This window comes from Crinia signifera, chromosome 3 (genome assembly GCF_055691185.1).
Source record: "Crinia signifera chromosome 3, ASM5569118v1, whole genome shotgun sequence".
NCBI classification, from domain to species: domain Eukaryota; kingdom Metazoa; phylum Chordata; class Amphibia; order Anura; family Myobatrachidae; genus Crinia; species Crinia signifera.
In genome coordinates this window covers 247,102,336-247,129,121 of record NC_139219.1, presented here as the reverse complement: position 1 = coordinate 247,129,121, position 26,786 = coordinate 247,102,336, and the positions used below count along the sequence as shown (strand labels likewise).

At 42.0% G+C, this 26,786-nt stretch overlaps 1 protein-coding gene across 6 annotated transcripts in view; it reads right to left on the bottom strand.

Annotated features, from left to right (window-relative positions):
- Positions 1–14,480: 14,480 nt before the first annotated feature.
- Positions 14,481–26,786, bottom strand: part of ZBBX (zinc finger B-box domain containing) — a 119,832-nt gene continuing 107,526 nt past the window's right edge. For 4 of the 6 annotated variants that reach the window (XM_083177827.1, XM_083177826.1, XM_083177829.1 and 1 more), the window contains 3 exons: positions 22,653–22,889; positions 17,289–17,391; positions 14,481–14,922 (listed from right to left, as the gene is read on the bottom strand). In XM_083177827.1, coding sequence (XP_083033953.1) covers positions 14,826–14,922; positions 17,289–17,391; positions 22,653–22,889 — 437 coding nt within the window. In that variant the 3' untranslated portion in view covers positions 14,481–14,825. The other 2 variants (XR_014471800.1, XM_083177831.1) reach the window with 2 other exon arrangements.

The window sequence follows — 26,786 nt, the reverse complement described above, 5'->3', positions numbered from 1 at the left end:
TGACTGGGATCGCTACAGTCAAAACTCACAGTTGGAGGCGGGGCCTTTGTCTTAGCAATGGGGACCTGTGTACTAGGTTTAAGTACTTGCACAAAACCTACCACCCATGACAGCAGTGAAAAGTCACCTGTTCCTCCACTCCGATTGTATCACTGCTGGGCACACAGCTGCACAGGATCACTCATCCTGCCTACATCGCATCCACCAGCTTTGTGTGGTCCCTCTCACCCATAACATCTATTGCTGCCACACTGGCACAATACACAATTTAATTCAAAATAATATGAGACTGAGATTAATACTATTTTCCTATAGATTGTAAGGTTGCGAGCAGGGCCCTCCTACCTCTATGTAGGTTTGTTTCTACACAGTTTGTTTGGTACTTGTTTCCTAGCACGGAGCCCCCGATTTTCTGTTGTATGGCTTCGTATGAATTGTATCGCATCGCATGCCATATAGCCGCATGCGATGCGATTTAAACACCCTATTCGATTTTTTTATTGTATAAGCACCCTAATGGGTGCTTTCAATGTTAAATGCACCCCCATGCCACCCCCACTATGAACGCCAACCCGAAGCATGGCGAGCACAGCGAGCCCGCGAGGGGCGGCGGTACGCGTCCTCCGACCTTTTCATACCCCAACTATCCATGTCGGCGTGGAGTTGATTTTATATAGTGTGTCTTCCATGTATTACTTTACATGTCTCGCTGCGCTCGCCACACTATCTAAAATCAACTCCACACCGACGTGGATAGTGGGGGTATGAAAAGGTCAGAGGACGCATACCGCCGCCCCTCACAGGCTCACTGCGCTCGCCACGCTTCGGGTTGGCGTTGGTAGTGGGGGTGGCGTGGGGTTGCTTTTAACATTGTAAGCACCCCTTACGGTGCTTATACAATTAATAATCTTATAGGGGGCCCATTTAACATTGAAAACACCCATTAGGGTGTTTATACAATTTTAAATCGTATACCATTGTATATGGCATACAATAGCATACAATGCGATGGTATACGATTTTAAAGTTGTATAACATCGGCTGCCATCGCGTAACATCGCATCGCATACCATTGTATGGCTTATGGTATACGATGTGAAGGGCGTTTGTTTTATCAGTGTTGTTTCCAATTGTAAAGTGCAACAAAATATGCAGCGCTATATAAGAAAATGTAAATAAATAAATAAATGTTGTGTACAAAACTGACCAGTAAAAGCTCATAGTAAATTAGAGATTTATTGGATATATGTTTTTATATGTGATTTTATTCTTTATTGATTATTGAATCTATAGGTGGCCAACTAAGCATTTGCTTTTATTGTGCGTTCAGTCCATGGTGCATTTAGTTTAATTAGTGCAGTTTTTTTCTAAAACACAAATAAGTCCAGGCTCTCCTTCTCCTGTCTGTTCCCGTACGAGGTTCCCGGCACGCTGTGTAACCCCTGGAGGGGAGAGCGGCGTGGGCTGTGAGTTCCTGTCGGTGCCCCGGACTAAGGTTGGAGCTTTGCCTGGCTTGGTAAAAATATTGAACCTTGTGGTATCCAGCCCACACTGATGAAACCCTTGGTACGAGCAATTACTGGCTTGTTATCTTTTATGCTGTGTGCTTTTATGTGAATAAACAGTTTTATGCACTATGGAGCGCCCCTCTGTTCTTCTATTTTCAACAGACATATATATATATATATATATATATATATATATATATATATATATATATATATATATATATATATTATATATATATATAAAGTGATATATAGTGTGGTTTGGTTATGTGTGTCCAGGTCTGCCTCAGCCCGAAAGGTTAACTGTGCCCAATGCAATACATGAAGCTTTACACTCAGAAGCAGGTTCATTGAGATTGACCACAGGCCTGGGTGCCGGGGGAGTTGTCCAAATCCTTGGAGGCATCTTCGCACCCTCTCAAAAACAAATATGTAAGTAGTCATTGCTGTTAATAGCTAAGTGGGGTTGAGAATAAATAGATAAGGCTAAGCTATATTTTAGAGACATTTTAAATAATGTAAGAGTGTATAGTGGTTGGGGTTGAAGGACTAATGAAGCCACTTTGGCACAGTGCGACTATACAAATCTTTCTGCCACCTGGCAAACACGAGACACGTCACTTGGGAATGGAAAGTTTAATATGAGTGAACCTTGATGTGTGTTATGCGGAACATACAGGCAACTATGCAAAACCAAGGCATTTTACACTGCATATGCAGTATGCTTAGTATATGAAATTCTCTAAGTGTAAGAAAAGCCCACACTGTTTGATCTATGGCAGGGGCATTTTATGAGATGAGGATGGCTCAGAGGCAGACTCTGTGTGGGCCCCCTCATCTCCGCAGAACCATAGAGTCTGCATTCACTGTGTTCCCAAAGATTCATTTCTAGTGCGCATGTGTCTCGAAAAGTTTTGGGATAACCTCCACGAAAGATACCCTGATGAGATTTAACCCACCGAGTAACCAGTGAGTGGGGGTACGCTTATCTATCCTTTCCGTCAGAAAATTGTGTTTGAAAAAGATACCTTTATGGGATTATAATATATAACATTTAAGTGAGTAGAGGTACGCCCCTGAAGTAAACTTCGTGACGAAATATAGAAGTCGGGAGAAAACCAATTCCTTTGCCAATATCTTGAACTTTATGATTTATCTGTATTGAATTTCATTTGTTCACACAATGTACATTTTCTTCATTTCATGCCCTTTTTGAGAAAAATACGAAAACACACGGATCTCACACTTTAAAAGAATTCCTTCAAGGGACCGATCCTCTTACCTCCCTCCCATTGAAACATATGAAAGGGAAGTACTCTTGATCTTATACTTGTGCACATTGATTTTGTTCACTTTATTTTTCACGATATTTTTGTATTTAGTTTGTTAGCGCTGTGTACTGTTTCTGGATCTTAAAACCAATTTTCCATTTGTTCAACTCCAAGGACCTTTTTGGTGTAGGTCCTATTAGGTTCCAGAGACCATTCATAGCTGCTTTTAGCGCAAAACTTCAGTCACGCACAAAATCTGTTTTGTAATGTGTCTCGAAAAGATGGCGTTCACATGTTCCCCGAGACAAAACTGTAGTATGCATTCATGAACCACTGGGAAAATGGCCACCTTGCCATTTTTCAAGTGATTTATCCAGCAACAGCAGTGCCGATTGGTGATTAAACATAGGTGTAGGGTGTGCTGTGTGTACCGCACACCCATTATAGAAATGCCTATGTTTTTAAGGCTAACCATAAGATTTATTCTGTAATGACTGTTTAAGTAGTTCAAGAGTGGAGGTTATAGATCTTTAATAATGTCCAGAAATGGCATTCTGTCTCATACAGCAGGTTTGCTTATGTAGGGATCATTAGTTCTTAAGACTTTAATAATTATATTTATTCAACTAGAAAGTCATTAATTGAAGTCATTGAAATATACCTTTAATTTGTATGTAATGTAGAACTGTTTTAAGCCGCCAGTGCTACTGTATAATTATGAGTGTCTAATGCATTTTGATGATAAAGTAATAGAATGATATTTAACTGCTGAGTATATTCCAGTTTTGGGAGACAGCATGGTGCAAATCTTATTATCTGGTTTAATTCTGCAACATTGCAAAAACATTCATTGGGTTTTGTTGAAGTGGGATCATCTTTGCTGAGCCAAGACACCTAGAACGGATCAAAGGAATTTAATCCAGTGCTCATTGCATCTGACAATGAATCAAATCCCTATTTCTATTTCTCTCACTGCAAATACAAAAGTTTCTGGTTTACCAAACTTTGTGATTGCCATTGTAAATCTTATGAAATGAAAATTACCATTAACTGACTGTTCGTGAAATGACAAAAAAAAAAGTTTGGAGTACTCAAGACAGTAATTTATCATTGCCCTGCAGCTGGCTATGAAGGTCAGACAGATGAACAGATTTATGGGTTACTAATATATAATTTGAAATTCAGTCAGGTTCCTGAATATATTTATATGCATACATCTTTTGAATCAAGAACACTGCCATTTCACTTTGCTGTAGGAAGCAAACACAAGTATTTTCAATTAGGGACATCAGGACATTCAATTATAGGATATACTAAGCATTTACATACACTTTTAGATTAATGTTTGATGTTGGTTTTTCTTTCTTGATCACTAAAATGCATTTATAATATCAGATTATATGATGCTTATTAGTAATTAAAAATGATTTTAAAAAACCAAGACACCTAAAAGAATAATCAGGAAACCAAATGAATGAGCCTACTTGGAAGACAGCAGAATGAAGCCTCGTAAAGAGTGGATGTTTTATGTATTAAATACAGTTGGATGCTATAAGATTAAAGAACATGTTCTAGCTTTTATTATTTCTATATGCCACTGAGGAGAAATGGAAACGATGCTGCACATTAAAGCCTATTTTTCTGTTGACTTTAAGGCAATGTTGGCTTCCAATAGTGATTTGGTGGCTGAGAAGCTAAGCTACTGGATATGTGCGTTGGGTTCCAGTGAGTTAATATAATAACTCTTTCACATGAAGCACTGTGTTATGCTAGGTGCTATGCTACGTGATTTTTGCTAATAATTTAATTGTATAATGTATATAAAATAAGCTACAGTACAACGTGGTCAGATACATGTTTTAAGACATTCCTAACCACCCAATAGTGCCCGACCTATTGAGCAATGCTCCTACCCTCTGCTTGCTTTCATCAGTTCCAGATTCCAACTGCTACCCCCCACCCCCCAATGTTCCTTCTCCAACACCCCTGAGGTTGAAGTCCATACCCTTTTATAAAAATTTCCTACTACCCCATTTATTTTTAACCCCTTATGTCCCTGTTTGTTAAGGTCTGTTCACATGTAACAAACCTCTTCAACCTGTCATGTCCTCCAGTACACTCCCCTCCTCCCTTAGGTATTCCCTCATCTCTTTAACTTTACATTTCTTCTTTACTTGATCCACAATCTCAGTCTATCTATTGTATTGTATCTCTATTCCTCAAGATACTTGAATGGCTTGTCTATCTTAGCGCCACCACTTTTTCCTTTCTTCAAATCCTACTTAAGCAGTAGTAGTAAGTATATTTATAAGGCACCACAGTGTCCGCAGCGCCGTACATAGCAAGCAAAAAACAAATTACAAGGTAACTGTAAGGATAAATGTGTAGCCCCTCGACCTGGTGGCCCCTTAGGTACCAGTGAGAATGCTTCCTTAAAACTACACACCAAACACACGGTGGCGAGTTAAGAAAACACTCTGGTTTATTAAGAGTTTAACAGTAGGTTAAAAAGACATGATACATGGGTGTATACAAGTGCATATTACATTCTGATTGGTCTGTTAGGTTGCAGGGCAAATTCAACAGGGGGGGGGCATACAAAATATCATACACAAAGAAAATGAGTAACAAGGGGGGTTTTTGATTATAGAGGAGTTTAGACATGAACACACTGCATAGCAATTCCAAGAGGGGGAGGGTTGGGAGAAACTTAGATAAGACACGCTCAGGCTTACAGTATGGCCTTGTAGCGTAACCATAGTGAGGGCAGTTTTACGTGCAAATTCTCATATGCTACATGGGTTCTAAATTTAACCCTTCAGTAACATACAGGGCGTGTTGACAAAATACAGCATAAATAGGGGTATAGCTGGTAGAACTTAAATCAGCAACAGTTCTGAAGTAGGTGTGGAATTTGTCGAGGAGACTGAAGATGAAGTAGAGGAAGAGAAGAACCGGGCAGGAGCACTGGTGAGGTAAAGAGGTAGGGTGAGTACGTGAGGAAGGAAGGCCCTACTCATAAGAGTTAACAGGCTAAAAGGAGGTGGGTGGATGAATAAAAAACAATAGGATAAGTAGGAATGGATGGAGGGGTAGGATAGGCAGGATAGGAGGAGCAAAATAGGTTAGGAGGAGGAGGGATAGGCTAATCGGAAGAAGTGGGTTTTGAGGGAGCGCTTGAAGGAGGTAAGGGAATCAGAAAGCCTGATGGGTGGCGGGAGGTTGTTCCAGTGCAGGGGACAGTGCAAGAGAAGTCTTGGACACGGGAGTGGGAGGAGGTGATTAGGTGAGAGGTCACTCGGCGGTCAGCGGCGGAGCGAAGAGGATGGGAGGGAGTGTGGATAGAGATCAGTCAAGAGAGGTAAGGAGCGGTGGAGGAGGAGAGAGCCTTGTAGGTGGTGGTGAGGAGTTTAAAGAGAACCCGGAAATTAATGGGGAGCCAGTGAAGAGATAGACAGAGGGAGGAGGCAGAGGTAGAGCGGCAGGAGAGGAAGATGAGCCTAGCAGCAGCGTTAAGAATGGATTGGAGAGGTGCGAGGCGGGTGAGAGGTAGCCCAGAGAGAAGGATTTTGCAGTAGTCAAGGCGGGAGATGACAAGAGAGTGAATCAGAATTTTGGTCACGTCAGTGGAGAGGAATGGTCTGATGCGCGAGATGTTGCGGAGGTGAAAGCGGCAAGACCGTGAGAGAACACGAATGTGGGGGGTGAAAGAGAGGGAGGAGTCAATGATGACACCGAGGCAGCATGTTTGGTCGGTCGAGGTGATCTTGGTTTCACCAATGCTGATGGAGATAGTGGGAGAAGAGGGGATGTTCGGGGGATGGAAGATTAGAAGTTCAGTTTTAGCCATGTTTAGTTTCAGGAAGCGTTGGGTCATCCAGGCTGAGATGGCCGTGAGGCATTCGGAGACCTTGGACAGGAGTGATGGGGATAGGTCAGGGGAGGAGAGATAGATTAGGGTATCATCAGCATAAAGGTGGTAATGGAAGCCATAGGAGCTGATGAGGGTGCCCAGAGAGGTGGTGTAGAGGGAGAAGAGGAGAGGGCCAAGGACTGACCCTTGGGGAACACCGACTGGCTGCGGGGTAGTAGGAGAGGAGGAGCTCGGAGTGGAGACGGAGAAGGAGCGATCGGAGAGGTATGAAGTGAACCAGGAGAAGACCGTGCCAGTGATGCCAAAGGAGCGGAGGGTGTTGAGCAGGAGAGGGTGGTCAACAGTGTCAAAGGCAGCCAACAGATCAAGCTTGATGACGAAAGAGAAGAGGCCTTTGGATTTAGCCTATAGTAGATCATTAGTGACTTTGGTCAGGGCAGTTTCAGTGGAATGTAAATGGCGGAACCCGGATTGGAGGGGTCTAGAATGAAGTTATCAGTAAGGTGGCTTAGGAGACGATTACAGGCCAGACGTTCTAGGAACTTGGAGGCAAAAGGGAGGAGGGAGATGGGCCTGTAGTTGGACGGAGAGTTGGGGTCCAGATTTGATTTTATGAGAATTGGGGAGACAAGAGAGTGTTTGAAGGAGGAGGGGAAGATCCCAGAGGATAGGGAAAGATTAAAGAGGTGAGCCAGGTGAGAGCAGACCGACTGACTGAGACGACGGATAATATTGGAGGGGATAGGATCGAGCGTGCAGGTGGATGGAGAAGCGGATTGAAGGATAGAATGGACTTCAGCGGCAGTGGTGGGGTAAAATGAAGATAGGGGTGGGAAGGAGGGGAGTAGAGATGTAGGAGGGGAGGAGGGAGAGGGTGAATAGGGTTTTCACTCCATCTTCTTCTTATTGACAATAAATAGGGTCCTTTCACCCTCAGTGACCTGTATGCTATCTGGGATACAGTTTACCAACCACATCCTCCACTCTTTTGATCTCTATGACTTTGTCCTCTCATGTTAAATCACTTACTATTCTTAACTCTTTTTTTGTCTGTCTCTTCTTCTGACTCTGCATCCTTAACTTGTCATGTCAGTGTAACCAAAGGGTATGTTCTTGGCCTCCTACTCTCTGTCATTGCTTAAAGACCTAACTAGTTATTTTGGTCTCCTATTCTCTGTCCTCCATAATGAGCTCACTAGTTCCTTCAGCCACTGATATAACATCTATTCCAATTACAAATAAATGTATGTCTTTTTCCCCTGCCCTCTTTTACTGTCTTCTTTCATATATCTGTCTCTTTGCCACCTCCTCCTGGACTTCCAAGCACTTTCTGTTTTACCACCATACAAGACCTCCACCCACTTCCCTCTCTGTCAGTTGACAATAACATTATCTCCTCTGCCCTCCAAGTCTGCTCTTTGAGCATCATTATCAAATGCTACAGTACTTCTTATTCACTCCCGACATGCAGTTTCTAGAATCATAGAAACATAGAATTTGACGGCAGATAAGAGCCACTTAAACCATCTAGTCTGCCCCTTTTTAAACATGTTACAGTACCTCAAACAATATTTGATCATTATTTTTTTGTAAGGATATCAATTTGCCTATGCCAAGCATGTTTAAATTGCTCTACTGTATATGCCTGTACCACCTCTGATGGGAGGCTATTCCACTTATCTACTACTCTTTCTGTGAAGTAATTCTTCCTCAAATTTTCCTTGAATCTTCCTCCCTCTAGTGTCAGTGCATGTCCTCCTGTTCTGTTGCTCCTCTTCCTATTAAGAATGTCTCCCACCTGTACCTTGTTAAACCCTTGATGTGTTTTAAAGTTTCTATCATGTCCCCCCTTTCCCTTCTCTGCTCTAAACTATACATGTTAAGATCTTTTGGTACTCTTTACCTAGAACGGCGCCCGCGATTGAAATCGCGGGCGTCGGGGGTAAAAATCGCGGTGATCGCGGTCATCGCGTGCATCGCGGGTAAATCGGGATGGCCGCGATGCCCGCGATGACCGCGATCACCGCGATTTTCCCATAGGGAACAATGTTAAAACGGCAGATTGACCGCGATTTCACTGTTAAATGCGTCAATGGACCCGATTTGGGGCCAAATAGGCCAAATTAACCCTTAAATGTCCCCCCCAATTTTTAACGCCACCACACGATCCACGCGAACCCGAAGCGTGGCGAGCGCAGCGAGCCCGCGAGGGGCGGCGGTACGCGTCCTCCGACCTTTTCATGCCCTACTATCCACTAGGGCGTGGTGTGAGAATATAATAGTGTGGCAAGCGCAGCGAGCCACCGAGCCCGAAGCGTGGCGAGCGCAGCGAGCCCCGCGAGGGGACGCGGATACCTTCACAGGTAGACGCGTCCCCTCGCGGGCTTCACAGGTGTCCGCGTCGCCACGGACACCTGTGAAGCCCGCGAGGGGACGCGCATAACTGTGAAGGTATCCGCGTCCCCTCGCGGGGCTCGCTGCGCTCGCCACGCTTCGGGCTCGGTGGCTCGCTGCGCTCGCCACACTATTATATTCTCACACCACGCCCTAGTGGATAGTAGGGCATGAAAAGGTCGGAGGACGCGTACCGCCGCCCCTCGCGGGCTCGCTGCGCTCGCCACGCTTCGGGTTGGCGTGGATCGTGGGGTGGCGTTAAAAATTTGGGGGGACATTTAAGGGTTAATGGGCTCTGTGGCCCATTTAACATTGATTCCTATGGCCAAATCGGGTGGATTGAGCCATTTAACAGTAAAATCGGGTCCATCGCGCCTTTTAACATTGATTCCTATGGGAAATCGGGAGCATCGCGTCGCGGGCATCGCGGGTACATTTATGGCCGGCCGCGACGCGACCGACACGATTTCCATGTTTAACATTGGTTTCAATGGGAAATCGCGGGCATCGCGTCGGTCGCGTCGCGGCCACACATAAATGTACCCGCGATGCCCGCGACGGGCGCCGTTCTAGGTAAAGAGTACCGATCTTTTAGTCTTTCCTGGTACGTTTTGTGATGTAGGCCATGCACCATTTTAGTTGCCCTTCTTTGTACATTTCTCTAATGTATTTATATCCTTCTGGAAATATGGCCTCCAGAACTGAACACAGTACTCTAGATGAGGTCGTACCAATGACCTATACAGTGGCATTATTACTTCTTTCTTTCTTTCTACTGCTGATACCTCTCCCTATGCAACCAAGCATCTGACTTGCCTTCTTCATTGTTTTGTTACATTGCTTATCTGCTTTTAAGTCCCCTAAAAAAGCGAGACCTAGATCCCTCTCTTCCTCAGTAGTTTCCATTATAGTGCCATATATACTATATTTAGTCTTTATATTTTTGAGACCCAAGTGCATGATTTTGCATTTTTTGGCATTAAACTGTAGTTGCCATTTCTCTCACAATTCTGCTGCTTCCACTTTCATATTACAGTATATCCCAAATCAGACTAATTTATTTACTACTGCAACCTAATCCTATCTAGCTTTCCTACCCCAAGCCTCTCCCAACTTCAGAATACCTGCTGTCAATCTCATTTACCTTTCTTACTGCACAGTATCATTCTCACCTCTATGCCACTGGGTCCACAACCACCACAGAATAGCTTAGACTTCTTATCATGACTAAAACATCTGGAATTGTTCCACTCTTTCCTACATTACCAATTTATCCTCTCCACAATCCCATCGTCTGTTCCTCCACAACCGGTGAACTCACCTCTTCTCTGAGATTTCTTCTGTTCCACTGCGCTGGAACTATAAGACTGTCTGCCACCATCCACATCTTCAAACAAGCCCTTTATAAATGCCTCCTCACAGCTCAGTACTCAGACACTATGACCTCTTATCTAAGGTACTTTCATTCCCAACCCTCAGATTGTATGGACAGGACCCAATTTTCTTGTTCTCTCACCTTAGCACTAAGCCTGACACCAGTACATTTTGCTACCAGTATCCCACCAATGACTATGAGATGTAAGCCTGTGATACACAAATAGGGTCATTTGTGATACTAAAATTTTCTGTACATATTCAGTGAAAAAAAGGATATTTTATATTTTTTTAAATGAGCCATGCATAAGACTTAAAATGAGATCCATATTGTCTAACTGCAACCTCGATGTTATTTACTGTATGAATGCAAGCAGCAGCGCTGTTACAAATTTTTGTCTTCTCAAGGGTATGTCAGCCAAGTAAGGGTTTTGTTCTATCTTGCGGCTGAAGAACTGACGGAAGAAAATGTGTTCAGATAAAATGATGTGATATGATAATGACTTTCAGCCAGTACCTACTCAAATCAGAAAGGATAAAACATTCAGATATAAAGGTTAAATATGGCAACAAAAATCCCTTCAGCAAGTCATTTCACTAAATCCAACACATCAGATGTTAGTAAAACTTGTCAGATTTAGCTGCCAGTACTGGCAGCTACAATATCCACGGGGGTTTGTTTTTAAATACACAGAAAAGATTTAATACATTTCAAATAACAAAAGTTATTTAGGGAAACGCCAACAACTAATTATCGATACCAAGAAACAGTAACCAAAATATAACAAGCTTCCACATGCGCCAGGATCCCCTTGCTTGTCAATATGCATGTGGGAGAATTGCAATCAGAGAGATTACAGAGGTTTCTTATTACTCATTATGAAATTGCATGTTTCCATATTTCAATTAAAACCCATAAATAGAGTGTATTTGTTTAAAGGGAAATGCATGTATTCATTATAGAATGATGTAAATGTGCTTGATTATCCTTTGAGCTGTGTCACCCTGAAATCTTAGCTTATGTTTATGCATAGATGTGTATTCACTTGAGTGTATAAACTGTATCCAAACATGACCCTCATATACCAAACACTTACTCACCAGGTCACATTTTAACTCTTTATGAGGTCAGGTTTCGCCTATCTATATTTCCTAATTTCAAGATAATGATGACACTATCGATTGAGATCCAGCACTGGAAACTCGCTTGTGCAGTAGGTACAACATAAAATATAATAAACTGGGATAGCACATTTAAGCCCTGAATCAATAATGGGGTTAATAATGATCATTTGTGCAGAAAGAGGAGAGATCAGATTCTGACATCAGATTCTAGTGTAGTTTAGAAAGCACAAAATAACGTCTGAATAGAGCTACTTTATATGTAATAATCACATTTTTTCATATGCACCGGTTTTGGTTTATATTTTATTTTAGGGGAGTAAGCAGGGCCCAATTATATCTGCATTACTATAACCTAAGACATTAAGGGCTAAATGGAATAGCCTTGGAATTTTGGGGGGTGAAGGACTCTTATGTGAGTCTGGCCATTTTTTAAAGCAGCAATCATTTGTTCAAAAGCCCTCTACCTCCAGAACTTGGAGGCTATTACATTTATCTCTAAATATCTTAAAACTTCAGGCAGACTTGCAGACATTTCTGAAAAGCCAGTACTGTACCCCTGTGCTTCTCCTTAATTGAGTATTCCTACTTTTCAAAGTGCATGATCCTCCGTTGGCTTAAGAGAGGGTTGAATCATCCTTTAGATGATGTAGTCAGCCGCCTGGTCACTTCTGTTCCCAAGGGGACCATCTGCCACTCACTACCGGCATGTCTTTCAAACCATTCACGCCTTTCAAATGTGAAATTTCAAATGTATACTAGGTGGGGGTTGCAGCTCTGATGGGTTGGCTTGTTCTTCCCGTAGCTTCCTTCTTCTTCCAAGACTCCATCATTTTGTTTTTTTATCCTACAGTAACTATGTGATGTCACCAAAGAGCATTTGTGCTATGAGTTTGGTCTTTCGTATGTGGAAAACTAGCCTCAAAGATTATGCAACCCCATTGTGTTCAATTTAACAGTGACAGACAGTATATGTGAAGATCCAGGTGCCTTTAATTAAATTTTATATATTTCCCCTGAAAAGGGGATCTAGAACCCTGACTTTTAAACCAATACAAAATCACAGAGGCATGTGTATAATGTGTATGTCAGTAGTTCTTAATTCACTGACTGTACTGTATTGTCAAAGTAGTTTTAGCTCCATAACGTTTAATCCTTTAACAGCTTACTTATTATTCAGGTGATATTTCCCTTAAAAAAAAAATCATACGTATTAAGACATCACATTTTGAGATGTCATGAGTGCTGTCCGCATTGCTATATGAAACCCCGCCCGAGCAGAAATGAGGAGAATAAGGAGCACAGCGACTATGGCCCTTATTCTGATCGGTGCGGCCGGATCCGATTATGCGGGCAGGACCGTGCGTGCGAAACCCCGCCTTCCATACGGATCGCCAACTCCGTCCGTACGCGGTAAGAAGCTGGCCGAACGGACCGCACGTGTATTTTTCACGGAATACGCCTCCTCCATCTCAGGGACCCTCCCCCATCATTCGATGGTCGCAGACCATCGAATGCAGGACCGAGTGCTCCACCAGCTCCCGCAACCACAGACCACACAGACATTTTTCCGTGCAAAAGCAGGGATCTGGGCAGGCAGCTGACATCCGGCGATGTCATATGTCCGCCCCCTACACGTGCGTCACGGCCGCATTACCATACGTACGCCCAGCATTTGCATGGGAACGCCCATGAAACGCGTGGCGTATGCATAATGAGCCCAAATAGCCCTTCACGCCCTTCTCCACCCCCTGTTCGGAGTGTTCACATTTCATGCGGGATTTGGCCGTACGCCCCGCTCGCACATGCGCAGAGACGCCTCTGCACATGCGCAGACACAAAACATCAGCGGCACGAACGCACGCGGATATTACCGCACCGATCAGAATAAGGGCCTATGTGTGTGCGGAACTTATACTGGGAGTATTCTAACAACCTTTGACAAATAACATAATTTTATATTTGTTTTGTAGCCAGATAGATCCAGGCAGATTACCCAAGATTCTGTGCATAGATACCACCTATTCCTGGGACAAATACATTTTGAAGTTTGTCCCAGCAATATTCCTGACCCTTGTGTGTTAGTGAGTCATTGTGGCTGTGGTTGGGCACCACGGGGATCAGGGCTGACACAATGATTCTCCACACCCTAGGCAAAACTTCAGCCTCCTGTCCGTCCTCCCCCCAACAACACACCAGTACTCACTATATTTCCCCACAAGGGAAGGGTGTGGAGATATCATCTTAGAAGTTCAACAGCCACAGTCTGCATTATGTTAAACAAAGATGCATCACCCAGAGTTCACCATTATTTTGTGGACACACCCAGGAGAACCCCCGAATGCTGCCTAGGGGGTTTCTTAAATCTGACGGTACAGCTGGTCCTGCCAGGGATTTGTATTTGACTCGTTATTAAAATATAATAATTAGGGAAGCTTGTTTGATACAGTAAGTGAAAACTGTCAGTATTCAGCAAAATGGAAGTCAGTTGGCACAGCAGTAAGCACAGTTGGTTTTAATTGCTGTACATTCCGTGTCTGCATAAACTAATAGTTTGTTCTCCCCATGCTAGTATGGAATTCCTCTGTCTGACTGCTACAGTATACTCCTTCAGTCCAAATGCATACGTATGAGATAATTGGCTCTTAACTGAAATTCTTGGGGCAGATTTATTAAACTAATTTAGCAGGAAAACTGCAAAGTCTGTGGCGCGCTCAGGACCAGATTAACAATAGGGCAGATGAAACTCCAAGTTTCCACATAAAAATAGGCCCAGACAGGCACCAGTTGGACAGAAATCTTATAGTGTATGGATTCTACCTTCCTAAATACCATTGGACTCACCTCCTCCACTTTTCATTATAGGCCCTTGAACATTTTCAGCTCCAGGCTGACGTTAACACATAAAAATGACACAAAATAAAGACAATCCTGATGTTCCCTTACTGTCATGATTTATTGAAGTCATCTGAATATAATTTTAGGAGAAAAACAGAAATGTTTATTTAATAAAATGGATGGTTCTTCATAAATGAAGATCGTTGTATCTCATTTTACGTCTTGATGTTTTCCACCTTTTGAATGGCATCCTTCTAAAAATATAATAAACGTATAATTGTTCTTTCACTAAGAAAACACTTAAAATGTAAATGTATAATCCATTAGTAATGTCTACACAGCAGAAAAGTAGGTAAACTATTAATAAACATGCTCAGAGATGCCCAGTTATACCCAATGATATGGACAGCATGTGTCAATCTTCCTGCACTGCGGTGCCGAGCGCTATTGAAGTAACAATACATTAAGCCTGTCCTGTAGGGTGTCTTCTTCCTCTGACTCACTTTCTCCAGCACAGCTTTGCAGCGTATGCACCAGTGATCTGAAAAGATACAATCGAAAAACATGAAATAAAACTATATTACACATAATAAGAGCCCTACTGTTCCCATGAAATCTGCTGCGGAAACCAACTGTGTATAAACAGTAACTAACACGCTGCATTTCTTCATGTGTATTGAATTGTTCTCTGACATTTGTGGACGTGTACACCAGAGAGCTGAACTAATCCTAGTGTTCACGGAATACATTGATCTGGTCATAATCCATAACACTAAAGCTGGCCACAAATGCTACAATCTAGTTGTTAAATCTGAGTTTCTCATTGAATTCTAAAAGAATCGATGTCCGTGAGTGACAATCTGTTCAGTACTATTAAATGTAAATGGACAACTCGTTCCATAATTGGAGTAGGTTTTGGTCTACAGCATGGGTTTGAATAAAGCGTATATAATATAATTGTTTGAATGAAGTTTTTCTTGATCCTATCACATTCCTGCATGCACTGATAGTGCCCTCCCGCCGCATCACATCAAATCTGTAATGTGTGATGAGCAATTATTCCATTTTCATTTGTGATCTGATTAAAAAAGAATTTCAATTGATTTGACTGTAACCTATATCAATGTGAATATATAGAAATGCAATTGTTCTTTCATAAATAAAGAAATAAGAAAATCAATGTGTGTATTGCTTAAATCATAGACATCGATAAGACTTCAAAATAGCAGATTGCAGCTCTTGTGAAGGTCATCACATTCACAGCCTCCCCTAACATACATACTAATAGACTAAATATACCACTGTTACCAATAAAAATGTATATACTGTACTACTGTATTCTATTACCAGGCAATCTGTTTAAGAAAATAAATAAATATTTTTTTTCAGGGAGTTCAAGGCTCAAAAAGTTACGTGTGGATCACTAAGTCAATAAGAATAAGGTCGACAGTCAACAGGCAGAAGGCCGACACATGAAAAACGGACAACATGCATTAATGGTCAACATGGTTAAGAGGTCAACAAATGCAAAAGTTCGACATGAAAAAGAATTAACATGGAAAAAGGTCAACATAAGTTTTTCAGGATTTCATTGTGTCTTCTCGCCATGCTTCGTGCATAGTACCTCGCCATGCTTCGTGCAAAGTACCTCACCGTGCTTCGTGCACAGTACCTCGCCTTGATTTGTGCATAGTACCTCGCCATGCTTCGTGCACAGTACCTCGTCATGCTTCGTGCACAGTACCTCGCCATGCTTCGTGCAAAGTACCTCACCATGCTTCGTGCAAAGTACCTCACCATGCTTCGTGCATAGTACCTCGCCTTGATTTGTGCACAGTACCTCGCCATGCTTCGTGCCCAGTACCTCGCCATGCTTCGTGCACAGTACCTCGCCATGCTTCGTGCACAGTACCTCGCCATGCTTCGTGCAAAGTACCTCGCCATGCTTCGTGCACAGTACCTCGCCATGCTTTGTGCACAGTACCTCCCCAAGCTTCCTGCAAAGTACCTCGCTATGCTTCGTGCACAGTACCTCACCATGCTTCCTGCACAGTACCTCGCCATGCTTTGTGCATAGTACCTCGCTATGCTTCGTGCACAGTACCTCACCATGCTTCCTGCACAGTACCTAGCCATGCTTCCTGCACAGTACCTCGCCATGCTTCGTGCACATTACCTAGCCATGCTTCCTGCACAGTACCTCGCCATGCTTCGTGCACAGTACCTCGCCATGCTTCGTGCAAAGTACCTCGCCATGCTTCGTGCACAGTACCTCGCCATGCTTCGTGCACAGTACCTCCCCAAGCTTCCTGCACAGTACCTCGCCATGCTTCGTGCACAGTACCTCCCCAAGCTTCCTGCAAAGTACCTTGCTATGCTTCGTGCACAGTACCTCACCATGCTTCCTGCACAGTACCTCGCCATGCTTGGCACACTATTATAGTCTCCCTCTATGCCCACTGGGATGGTAAAGTATGAAAAAGTCAGTTGAATAAAAAAAATTGAAAAACTCATGTCAACTTTTTCCAATATTGAACTTTTTCATGTTGACTTTTTGCTTGTGTCAACATTTCTTTTAGCGTGTGACCACAGAGCAATCTATGTTCATGAGGTGTAATCATTAATAAAGAAATATAATCAGTGGGGTGGCTTTCTCCCATCCTGATGACAAGGGCATTTGATGTGCACAAATACACATACAATAAAAATGCTCAAACATTCAAAAGTGACACACAAATCACAAAGCCAATTCAGTCTATAAATAATAATAATAATAATAATAATAATAATTGTTGCCATGCAACACTGTGGGACACCAGAACATGCTTATAGAAACACATAAATAAGTGTTATTGTGTAAATACATTTCTGGTGTATTTTGATTAATAATTTGATTACTGTACTTGCCTATTTATAGATGCGTGTTCTTCAGATACTGTTAATCTTTTGGCAAGCCTTTCCAGCAGTAAAGATCCATCAGTCGTTATTGGCATTTGTAGTTTCTTATCACCTGTAATAGGACCAGATTTTAGTTTAACCCTTTGATGCATACTGTTCCAAATTTGCTACATACCCAAACATCTCACTATAAAACACTTGAAACTCAGACAGTCAACCGTTTCATGTTGTGAACTATTTGTTACAGAGCGTTTTTTCTAAAGAATAACGAGTTAAAACTAAACAGAATTTTCTTCTAATATTTTTAAATGACATGGGCTACTCAGTTCAGTTACAACCAACAATATTTTTTATATAACTATGTTTTAGCGATGTATGTACAGTGCACCTGGAAAGTATACACAATGCTTCACTTTTCACATTTTTGTTATGTTACAGCCTTATTCCAAAATGGAATAAATTAATTAATTTTTCCCTCAAAATTCTGCACACAATGGGGCAGATGTATTAAGCCTTGTGAAGAGATAAAGTGGAGATAAAGTAGAAGGTGATAAAACACCAGCCAATCAGCTGTGTTTGAAAAATGACAGTTAGAAGTTGATTGGCTTGTGCGTTATCAACTTCCACTTTATATCTTCCCCAGGCTTAATACATCTGCCCCAATACCCCATAATGACAATGTGAAAAAGTTTTTTGGAGACTTTTTCAAATTTATTAAAAATAAAAAAACGAAGAAATCACATGTACATAAATATTCACAGCTACAGCCTCAAGTCTTGTTGAATATGAAGCCACAAGCTTGGTACACCTATCCTTGGGCAGTTTTGCTCATTCCTTTTTGAAGCACCTCTCAAGCTCCATCAGGTTGGATAGGAAGCGTCGACGCACAGCTATTTTCAGATCTTTCCAGATGTTTATTTGGATTCAAGTCTGGGCTCTGGCTGGACCACTCAAGGACATTCACAGAGTTGTCCTGAAGCTACTCTTTTGACATCTTGACAGTGTGCTTAGGGTCGTTATCCAGTCTGAGATCAACAGCACTCTACAGCAGGTTTTCATCAAGGATGTCTCTGTACATTGCTGTATTTATCTTTCCCTCTATCCTAAGTCTCCCAGTTTCTGTCCCTGAAAAACATCTCCAAACCATGATGTTGCCACCACCATGCTTAATTGTTTGGATAGCATCCTCCAAACATGACATCTAGCATTCACGCCACAGAGTTCAGTCATTGTCTCAACAGACCAGACAATTCCAGACAATTTTGTTTCTCATGGCCTGAGAGCAGAGAAAAAAAGTCTCTGGCTCCCCCCCAACATTAATGATAAAACATTTTACCTACATGCTTGTTCCCAGGGGTTACATGCTCGTTGCCAAGAGTTTCTTTCTCATTTCCAGGAGTTACATGTGGTTACATGCTCATTGCCAGGGGCTACATGTGGTTACATGCACATTGCCAGTAGTTAAATGCTTGTTGCCTATTGGCTGCTGTGTATAGCTTTAACCAATGGGAGTGCTACCATGCTGCATGAGTCACATGACAGATGGCACCCGCCCATGGGCCAGGGGTGTAAGTTCATATCAGACGCCTGGAGGCAAAACAGACACATATACACACCCAGACCACCCCCACCCCCCGAATTATTAAAAATAATTAAAATATAAAATAAAATAAATGTAAAATAATAAATAAAGATAAAACAATAAAATAAAAATAGATAAGTAATACAATTGTATGGGCAAAATGCAGAATAAACTTGGAGGGTCCATATTACACACATTCATAGCACATCACACACATACAACTCACCAGTCACACATACATAGTACAGTATATCACACACATAATTAACCTACCACACAGACTTCTTTCATTGAAAAAAAATGAATGTACGCAAACACAGCCCCTGCACTTATGTCCTGCCTTCACCCTGAGACACCCGGAAGCACCTGTCACTCAATGTTCCTTCTCGGCTCCGTGGATGTGGCTCCAGCTCCCCCCAACAATCACTATGCTTTCAGGAGCCAGGCTTTGAGGAAGCAGGTGCTCTGCCTCACACTCCCGACAGACCCCTGTTACTCATCAATACACTGGTGTTTTCAGTTTGCCTCACAGACCCCACTGGCGATGGCTCCCCCAAGCCACTGTGGGGTCTGCAATACGATTGGTCCACCACTGCCTAAGAGTCCTTCAGGTTCAGTTTGACAAACTCCAGGCAGGCTGCCATGTGCTTTTTACTAAGGGGTGGCTTCCATCTGGCCACCATACAGGTCCATTTGGTGGATTTCTACATAGATGGTTATCATTCTGGAAGGTTCTCCTCTCTCCACAGAGGAATGATGTAGCTTTGAGAGAGTGACCATCAGGTTCTTGGTCACCTCCCTGATTAGGGCCCTTCTCCCCAATCACTCAGCTTAGATGGCCGGCCAGCCCTAGAAAGATTCCCGGTGGTTCAAAACTTCTTCCAGTTACGGATGATGGAGGCCACTGTGCTCATTGTGATCTTCATCTAGGTACTGGAATATCGGGCTGGTTACCGATGGTATGGGAATATCGGGCTAGTTACCTGGACCAGGTACAGAGGCTTGCAGATGCAAAGCATAGATAGTAAATCTATTAAATTTCGCGGCAGGAAAATATCCAGGAGATAAGCAGCAGCAGAATGCAAATAACAGGTACACTGGAAAGAGCCTGGAGCCTTGGGAGAACTACACTGGAACAAACACAGGATTATGACAATTGTTCAAGGCGCTGGAGGATTGTGGGAGGCCTGTCAATTGGCTGCTGGCTACAGCAAATTGCACAGAACCAGGAAGTAACCTTACTTAGTGTCAGTTGTTCCTTTATCTTAGTCTGGTTAGTCTTGGGTCTGTCCTGTCATTCACTGCAGTGCGGGTAGTGTGTGCCTCGGCTACTACTGCTCATGCATGTTGGAGACGGTACAGTCCATAAATTTATTACAGTATACAGGCTAGTATTTTAGACAAGTCATTTGTATTAATAGAACAGGAACATCCAGGAAAACAGTATGCAGGGTAACACAGGGTTAATGTGGGTAGGTGTGGCATGTGATTGTGGCATCTCAAAGCAACGTTCCCTTTTCTTTGCGACAAAGGTGCAAACAGGAGTCCCATCTTGACTCTAAACCATATTGGGAGGTATATTCCCTCACTCTGATTTCTTGCTCTTTCTTCCCACATTCTCCCATTTTGTCTCTCTACACTCATTCTCCCATTCTTGCTCTCTCTTGTTCCATGCACGAGGCCATCCAGCATATTTTCTAATTGCAAGCCATTCCTATTTTGATTGACAGGATGCCAGCATTTGTAAGTGTCACCTGGCTTTTTACTGGGAGTGTCAGGAAAAAACAGGCATGCCCAAGCGTTTTCAGGGATGGTGTGTGACGTCAGCTCCGGCCCCGATCAGCCTGTTTCTATCACACTGGCCGAATAGGTCCTGAGTTACCCACAGATTGCACACAGTGGAAAAATAATAAGATGGTGAGTGTGTTACGATTGGATTTGCAGCCAATTGCCATTCTGCAATATTTTTGCAAGTCTTTTGCAGCCTTGCACAGGGCGGGATTTAACTCAGGTGGGGTGGCGCTTATATGATCGCAGGGCTCTGCAATTTCGCAAAGTAGCAATGAGGTCTGAATAATCCCCTTATATTGGAATCTGTGGATTTTCTTTTTCACGCATATTTTTCAACAGTGGATAACATTAATAAAATACTAAAACGGAATCTAATTTTTATACTTTACACTTCCACCAACATTAAATTTGAGAAAACGACTCATTTGAATTTGACTTTTTTTTTAAAGTGCCATGGTTTAATTATTATTGTGAAGTTTTATATACTGTATGCCTAATAGCAGGAAATCACACTGCGCACAAGGAATCTGGTTGTATAGTAATGGTTCTGCTCATTCTTTCCATGAAATGTGACTATATATTAATTATGCCCATTTTAAGTACTCTCAATCCAAGGTTTATTAAAAATAATATTGTTCAATAAATCTGGTGCGTTTTTAGAATAATCTGAAATCATGTAAAATCATCTTCTGAAAACCTCACATAAACAATTCCTTAAAGTGTACCAATTTCCTTTACATCAAGGAGCAGGCAATTTATGGGCCGGACAAGTTGCGGTTTCTAATTACCCCCTGGGAGGAACAGCCAGAGCTACAGCAGCCCCTCAGCTGAGCAGCCGTCTGGCCACCACCCCTCCAAAACAATGGAGGGGCGAACAGGGACAAAGCTAGCAGGTTGTTAGGGGGTGCAAGATGTGATACACATATGTGAATGCATATGGTGCAGGGAGACGGAGCAGAGCCAAATTACGGCCTTGCCCCGGGTGCCGAAAATCCTAGTTTCAGCCCTAGCGTGAGGGGGCACCTACTGTATACAGCAGCAGCCCCTAGAAGCTGAATAAGACTGCTGTAATAACGGATGCACCCTCTCTGTTAATGGCAGCACAGACTAGCAGTCCCAAGGGGGGACCTCCGGAATCCTCACCCCTAACTACATCTTATGTTTATACCTCCCTACACTTAATTAGGCACGAGTCCTCTCTTTAAAATGATGCGACCTACTAGTAGCAATTGTCTGGTGATCAGAATAGCTATCCTGGCACCATCTTACTGAAGACCAGGATCACTCAGATTGCAGCACCAGCAGAATAAATAGGTGAACACGCTGCAGGCACAATGTGTGCTCTATTCTCAGTTTAGTTTGTGTGGTGTGGGAACCATTGAACTCAGGGGCCGGGGTGCACCACATACCCTGCACTCATTATAGATACCTTACTATATCCCACATACCAGCCCAAAAAACACACGTGTAACACTTGTTTGAAATAGAGTATTCCCGTATTTTAAACAATAAGCCGTAGTCATTGTGATCACCAGACAATGACTAAATCAGTATACAAACAAATAACATTTTAACACCATGTGGGGGAACCTAATGCTCAATAGTGTGTCAAATACAACAATGAATACACAAAAAAGTGGAAAATAAGCTTAGCATCCAAATGAGAAAACCCTCAGAAGGGAAGGGGTTACAGCAGATAATTTTCTTTAAATACAACATTTTCCATTTAAACTGATTTAAAAAGGTGTACTATAATATCACAAATTATAATTAAGCAGTAGAATGTTAGAAATATCTATCTGATGAGGCTGAGTATAATATGCCCTTCTGTAGAGGATCATTATGACCAAATAGAATGTGGGTCACTGTGAACTGCTTCATCTAGAACAAAGTGACGATCCTTAGTGACAAAAGAAAAGATTCAGATGGACACAAAAACTTACTTATTGTCTGTCACAAAAAAACACCTTACAATGAGAAGACAGGTTGAGATCAAGTACCTGAGTATAAAGCAATGAATTCTTTTTCCAAGACAGCCAGTGTTTCTTTATCATTTTCATCCTCTAAGAGGAGGTCAACTTTGTCCTTTGAGTCGATTAGCTCTATTTCTGAGATCTCTGAGGCTGCTCTAGACATTGGCCGTGCTGCTGCTGCTGCAGTGCTAGGTCTTGAAGTGCTGACAGACCGAGATATTTGGTGCATGCAAACTGCAGAATAAGGTCTCCCAGAGCCACTACCTAAAAGTATCAAACCAAATAGAATTAAAATAATTAATTTGACTAGTCTATTATATTTGGCTAAATAATTAAAAATACTGTAGCATTGAAAATGTCAATGATTGTATTTTTACTGTTTGTATGGTTCTGTCACTTACTAGGTATGATTCATAAACATTACATTCTCCAATAATATTCCATGTTTTAAATAACATTAAAAGATATAGATGGTTATTCAAATGTGGTAGAGTTGCTATAGCTGTTGCTCACATAGCGTAATATGGTACTGTAACCGGAGGCATCACACCTCCTGCTGCACTACCGGTCCAAACTGCATCCGAGGATCATCTCCAATGCCATCAGGGTCACACAGCTGGCTGCCGCAACTGCTACCTAGAGGCCATCTTCCAATGCGTTAGCATGTAGTAGCCTATGGAATACTGGGGGTGTCACCTGATACCATCCCCTATTGGCAAGCACTGACCCATGCACAGGTATGTAATGGGCAGTACGCCTGAAGTGAAGGTGGCTTCTAACTATTCACCATAAAATGGCTTTTTTGGAAGTTGTGTACTGGTACTACAACATTGTTAAATGCAGTTTGTGGTAAATATGCAGAAAAAACTGTCAAGATGATCTGGGAGACACATGATCTAGAAGAAATGAATAGAGTGACTCATTACCACTCCACCTCCCTTGTTTTTTTGTTTCTTATATATTTGGGTTTGACACCCCCTAGTGGGAGCTGCTTGACATCACACCCATACAGGCGCCTGTTTTGTTTGACCCTTGGGGTCTCCAACATATCCTTTCCTACAACACAAATTAATAGATTTTATATATCCTTTATACAACATGTAATATGAATGACATAATAGAAGTTTCGATGACATAAATGACTTAGGATAACATTTTGGGACCCTGATTCCTTTAATGCACAACTCTTACAGCTCTAATAGTATTTCATATTGCATTTAGTAATTCGTTTGGCAGCAATATCTATAAATAAGGCTTGTTGATGTAACTGATCCAAGAATAGGGAGAGACATCACATTAATGGTGGCCCCTCTGGTTTAGCACAATAAATTGGAAGAAAGAGATGTGGCCACGCCTCACTGCAATTAGGCCACACCCTCGAAAAATGACCTATCCCACCACAGCTCTCTGCACACAAAGCCATAATCTTAATGGATCCCTCTGGGTACACATTCCAATAGGTAGTAATAACCACCAGGGTCTAACACCATCTGTATACTGTATGGCATCAGCTCCTGCAAGCAAACACTAAAAACTTTCAGTGAAACAGGTGCTAACAGGTAATGACTATTTCAGGCAAGTTTCCAAAAACATTATGGAGCTGATGTAGAGATGAAAGCATATTATGCAGTTTGCAGAGGTCGACAAATCTCAAGATGCCTCCAACTCTTGCAAGGTAGAAGTAGTGCCACTTTTACACTAGAATGAGATCAGCAGTAGTAAATATGCCTGCGGGAGGGGGGGGTGGCATGTGGAGGCTGGACAAGACCACTCCTCAATCTTGTTCTGCCCCCCAGGCCACGGGTATCCATCTAAAATATGCGAGTGACCAAAATGCCTGTGTGAAACTACTATTTTGCTACAAATGCAGGCTGTATCCTTGTAATGACAACATTACATGGTTAGATTTGGTGATCTGTGCTGTGATTCTGAAACAGAATAATTCCTGTGTATCCAACATAATTAACATTTTGCAGAATGATACAGAACCAACTGCTAGGTCTACAAAGCAAACAACATCCACTGCCTGTGGGACAAGTACCGAGGGGACCAAGGATTGTATACTGTATCTCTCAGTATGTGGAAAGCAAGATGCATTTTTACAAGAATAAAACAATAGATACGGAGAGAAAGATCATACAATTTGAAACATCTAGCACAGAAACAAAGTAGCCAATACTCTGAGGACTTGAAATCAGTGGCTGATATGTGGAATAAAAAAATAGATCTGAATTATATTAACTCTATATTGTAGAAAGTGATATATGGTACGTTAGATAGAAGCATGGCAGTACGGCAGTAAATTCAGAATTCGGTAGTCAAAGTTGACGTCTCTAGGTAAAGCAATAGGAAGGAACTTGAGAAAGATTGTAAACCTTGTTTAAGATGATATGGACCAGTTGGACTATAATGAGTAGTTACTAGGCATTTGTATTTATACTTACATTACAAAGTTGAACAAAGAAAAACTGCTCTTTGTTGCACAAGTCACTAGTATTTTAAGCAATGCATACTAATGCTTCGTACACATGGTGTGATTTGCACAACTGATTTTAACTATATAGTAAAAATCGCATAGCACATAGTGCAAATTGCACAGCGCTATGAAGTACCCGAAATCAAATGAAGATATAGACTGTGCAGAAGTTTATTTCTACACTTTTGGAACGAGGGCCATGCTGCTCAATGCAGCATGGCCCCCGCTCCCCTCTCCATACAGTCCCTCCTTCCCTGCCAGCAGCCAATGTCGAATATCGGTGACCGCCGGATCGGCACATGTGGACATATCTAATTTGTTTCCTCTGTCAATGGACCAAATTACTCCTTAACAGAAAGCAAAAGGATATTCTTCAAACTTGCTGGATATGGAGAAAGGGAGCTGTAAAGAGAGAGCAGACAGGGACTAAGCAATCATTTTGACAGGCTTTTAACTAGTCACCAAATAAATAAATATATTCAGAAGACTCTGTGAACAACCTAACCAAAGCCAGACCATCTATAAGCCATACGCTATACGTGGAAAAAAACAGAAAAGGTGGAGCGCATTAATTGAATCAATTAGGTATTACAATAAAATATAGTGTTTATTAATATTATTAATATTCATAAGATCAATTATTAAAAATATGTTGCAATTAATAGCAGCAAGTGTATAGCAATTTTGGCTGTAAGATTTAAAATAATGGTATACTTATACACTGGAAAGTCCCATGGGTCCTTATAGTGTTCTGGGAATTCGTTCAATCCCCTGGTTGTGTCCGTACTTGGTTAGGTAAGATTTGAGGGAGTCCATATACTTTGCAGGATCAAACATATCACTGGAGGGTATTAGCAGTCCTCCGATTAGGAGGTATCCCCTCGATTGTGCCTCCTTCTCTGAATGAACGCCTAGGCGAGTGCGAAACTCACTGAAGGCATTCTCACAGGCGGGGTTTGCACATTTGCACAAATGTAAATTCGAACAAATTTGTCCCACTACAAGTGGGTCTGAACCACCCCCTAAGCCTCCTTTTCTCATTTTCAGTAACAATAACTAAATATTAGCGCGCACAGCTTTATTTGTCAATGTCATCTTTGTTACTAATGACTTGTCATCTTGGATTTCCCCTCTGTGTTCTTTCTTTCTAACATAATTATTACAGTTTGTTTATGGTTTTGTAAGCCACATACACGCCCCTGTAAAATGAGCACTATACTGTAATTAGTTTGAAAGATCAGTGCGGAAAGGTCAAGTACCTAGAAATCACTATGCTTATCATTACAGACTTATATAAGAACCAAGAATAGGGAAACCTTGGAATTATTATTTCTGTAACAGAAAACAAATCGTATTAACTCTCAGGCATTATAAATTACTGTCACAAATGGCACTTGACCAACGCTAGGTATGGCAAAGCTCTGTAATATTCAGGTGAAACGCTGAATCTTGTGGAAAGACAACAATGAAAACACTAATTTTCCTGGCTTGATGTCACATTAAGTATACAGAGAACACAAAGCCGCCAGAAGAGATATGAAGGTTCTAAATATAAGACGGTCCTTGCTGAGCGCAGCCTGCTGACACATAAAACGCAGTGGCTGCTGTTCTCCAGGAACAATTGATGAAGGGCTTCAACCTTTGTGAATAAATTCTGGGAAATATATGTGTTTTCTTTGGCTTAT